The following is a 2,308-nucleotide window of genomic DNA, read 5'->3' on the forward strand; positions in this document are numbered from 1 at the left end:
CCCCACAACCTGTCTGTATCACGAGTTATAGAAAGCGAGCGCCTGAAATGACGTGTCTGTCCCGTGGATGATATCTTAATGGGTGAAATGGGGCGCTTTCATATTCATGCATGAATTCTTAGCTATCTCAGCTTGCTATCACTAACTTCCTCCGTGTTGTGGGCTTGCTTAGTGGCCCCAGGAGAACCCATACTTCCGGCCTTAGGGCCCCAGACGGAAGCCCCTACCAACATGATATTCTACCGATGAAGGTTCGGCAATGGCAGAATCGACATAACGAACAACATCGAATCGCTCGATGTCGAAAGGCCAGGATAAAAGGTATCATGGATAACCCAGAGATTATCCACGAAAGGAGTACATGCGATGCTGAACCCGCCGAGTTGTCACATATTGTTCAAGATATACATAAATCTATATATATACCCCCGTTGGAAGGCAGTATACTTGTAGGGCTTCGGTGGGGATCAGGAACACAACGTGAGGTAGGAGAAAGAAGATGGTAGAGCGACCGAGAGGGGAACAAAGTGCAAACAGGAAGGCCATATTTATAGATAAATGAATGAATTAGCATGACAAGAATTTCTTTGTGAGAATGGAATACATCTGGTCAGGTTGAATGATGGCCGCTACTCTCCAGATCCTTGTCAGATAGAAATGGGTAAGCTGAGCGATTCTTTGTTAATTGAAAGCACCTTATTCACAATATACTATATTGTGCAGTTTTTTTGTAGCCCCTAAAAATTAACATGGCATGTCCAACTTAAATTAAGGAATGTCCTATGAAATAATTGCTGTTCCTTCCATTTTGTTGGAGGAAGGATACTCAAGCTCGGCATTGCGAAGCATTCCAACACCACGTTACCACTAGATTCCACTTGGGGGACACATATATGCATATTAACATACTCATAATATGGAAGGGAATGCAGGGTTAGTAGTTATAATCCTCCGGTATATTGAAAATGTCATAAATTCATACAGCAAAGCTTCAGCAAGGAATTAAAGGACATAGATAGAAAATGAGATAAGTGAACAAAATGCCTTCCGCTAAAGCCAGATTCACAGCAATGTCTCTGTATGCGCCACAATTCTCCATTCCCCATCCGATGATTGACTCCAAGTCGTTGATCCCGTGGCCCGATACTGCTCCTTTCCTCTCGAGGCATTGATATTGTAGGTAACGGTTCCCGCCATGAGATCAATGATGATGACTCGGACTTCCTTCAACTCGAACGCATCGAAATGATGAAATGGGGGTTTCAGTGTTTCTTGTAGAGAAGGTTCACCGTCCAGAGTCAAGATAGGTGTCTTGGGGAACAGGAGATTGGCTTCGGAGTTGGACAGTTTCTCGATCTCGGGGCCTGGGTCAGCGGAGGTGAGCGCAGTCCACAGACTGCGCTCTTTGATGAGGAGATCCTCGCGGATGCGTTCGTGAATAGGAGCCATTTCTGCTGGTGTATCCGTTAATCTCAGGTGCAAATATTGATGTAGGAGGGATGGATGTTCGTACACACCTTGATGACGTTATGCCCTTCTAGTCCGGAGTAAGATGTGATGTTGCAGAGTAAAATGCTTGTCTTTTACACCTCGCTGAGAATAATGACCTGCTTATACCCTCTCTGTAGTTGTGGACAGGAATGTACCTCTTGAGCAGTAAAAAGAAACTAGGTTGGTAGGCCCATGTATAATATAGGGTCGCAACCCTTGGAAACCATCTGACAGCGGGTGGGTGACGTCATCCGCCCCGAGCACACGTGGATGACGTGTGATGCATCTGCCCTACTTTGCGGATCGACCCAGCCAGAGATGTCATTGTCTTCGGTCATGCGATGACACTTCTTGGCTTGTACTACTTACGCGGCCTTTACTTCCACTATCTATGGTTATCTAAATTTGGGGGTGGATCCTGGAAGGCTCGGGAATCTGACGCACGCAATGCATGAGAGCGTTGTCTTCTCGATCAGATGTCTCCGTATGGGTTTAGTGTGATCCAAAACTCTGTCTGCCATTGCATGAGTATATAAACTATCTTGATGGTGTGTTAATATAGATAAGATATTAGGAATAGGTTTCCTGTGTGCAAGCTGCACCTTGTGGTTAGACACGACGCAGCCAACAAAATTAAAACACAGTCTAGTGAGGTATATCTCGTGCAGAATATTTACATCTAGAACCCTATTCCAAAGTGACAAGCAAAGCCTGGGGTATATCACTAGATGTGGCACGTAACGGTCATGTTGATAAATGATATGGCCGCGTTGACCCTTGCTCCGGCTGATGGCTCTATGGAATCTTTCTCCGAAGA

At 45.3% G+C, this 2,308-nt stretch overlaps 1 protein-coding gene across 1 annotated transcript; it reads right to left on the reverse strand.

Moving 5' to 3' along the window:
- Positions 1 to 730: 730 nt before the first annotated feature.
- On the reverse strand, positions 731 to 1,641 carry BDV27DRAFT_137062 (uncharacterized protein). The gene is made up of 2 exons (XM_032068914.1): positions 1,518 to 1,641; positions 731 to 1,454 (listed from the first exon to the last, which is right to left on the reverse strand). Exon 2 carries the CDS (start codon positions 1,447 to 1,449, stop codon positions 1,063 to 1,065), a length of 387 nt encoding a protein of 128 aa, XP_031921897.1. The 5' UTR covers positions 1,450 to 1,454; positions 1,518 to 1,641; the 3' UTR covers positions 731 to 1,062.
- Positions 1,642 to 2,308: the final 667 nt, after the last annotated feature.

The sequence above is a fragment of the Aspergillus caelatus genome (assembly GCF_009193585.1).
Source record: "Aspergillus caelatus strain CBS 763.97 unplaced genomic scaffold BDV27scaffold_304, whole genome shotgun sequence".
Taxonomy (NCBI): Eukaryota; Fungi; Ascomycota; class Eurotiomycetes; order Eurotiales; family Aspergillaceae; genus Aspergillus; species Aspergillus caelatus.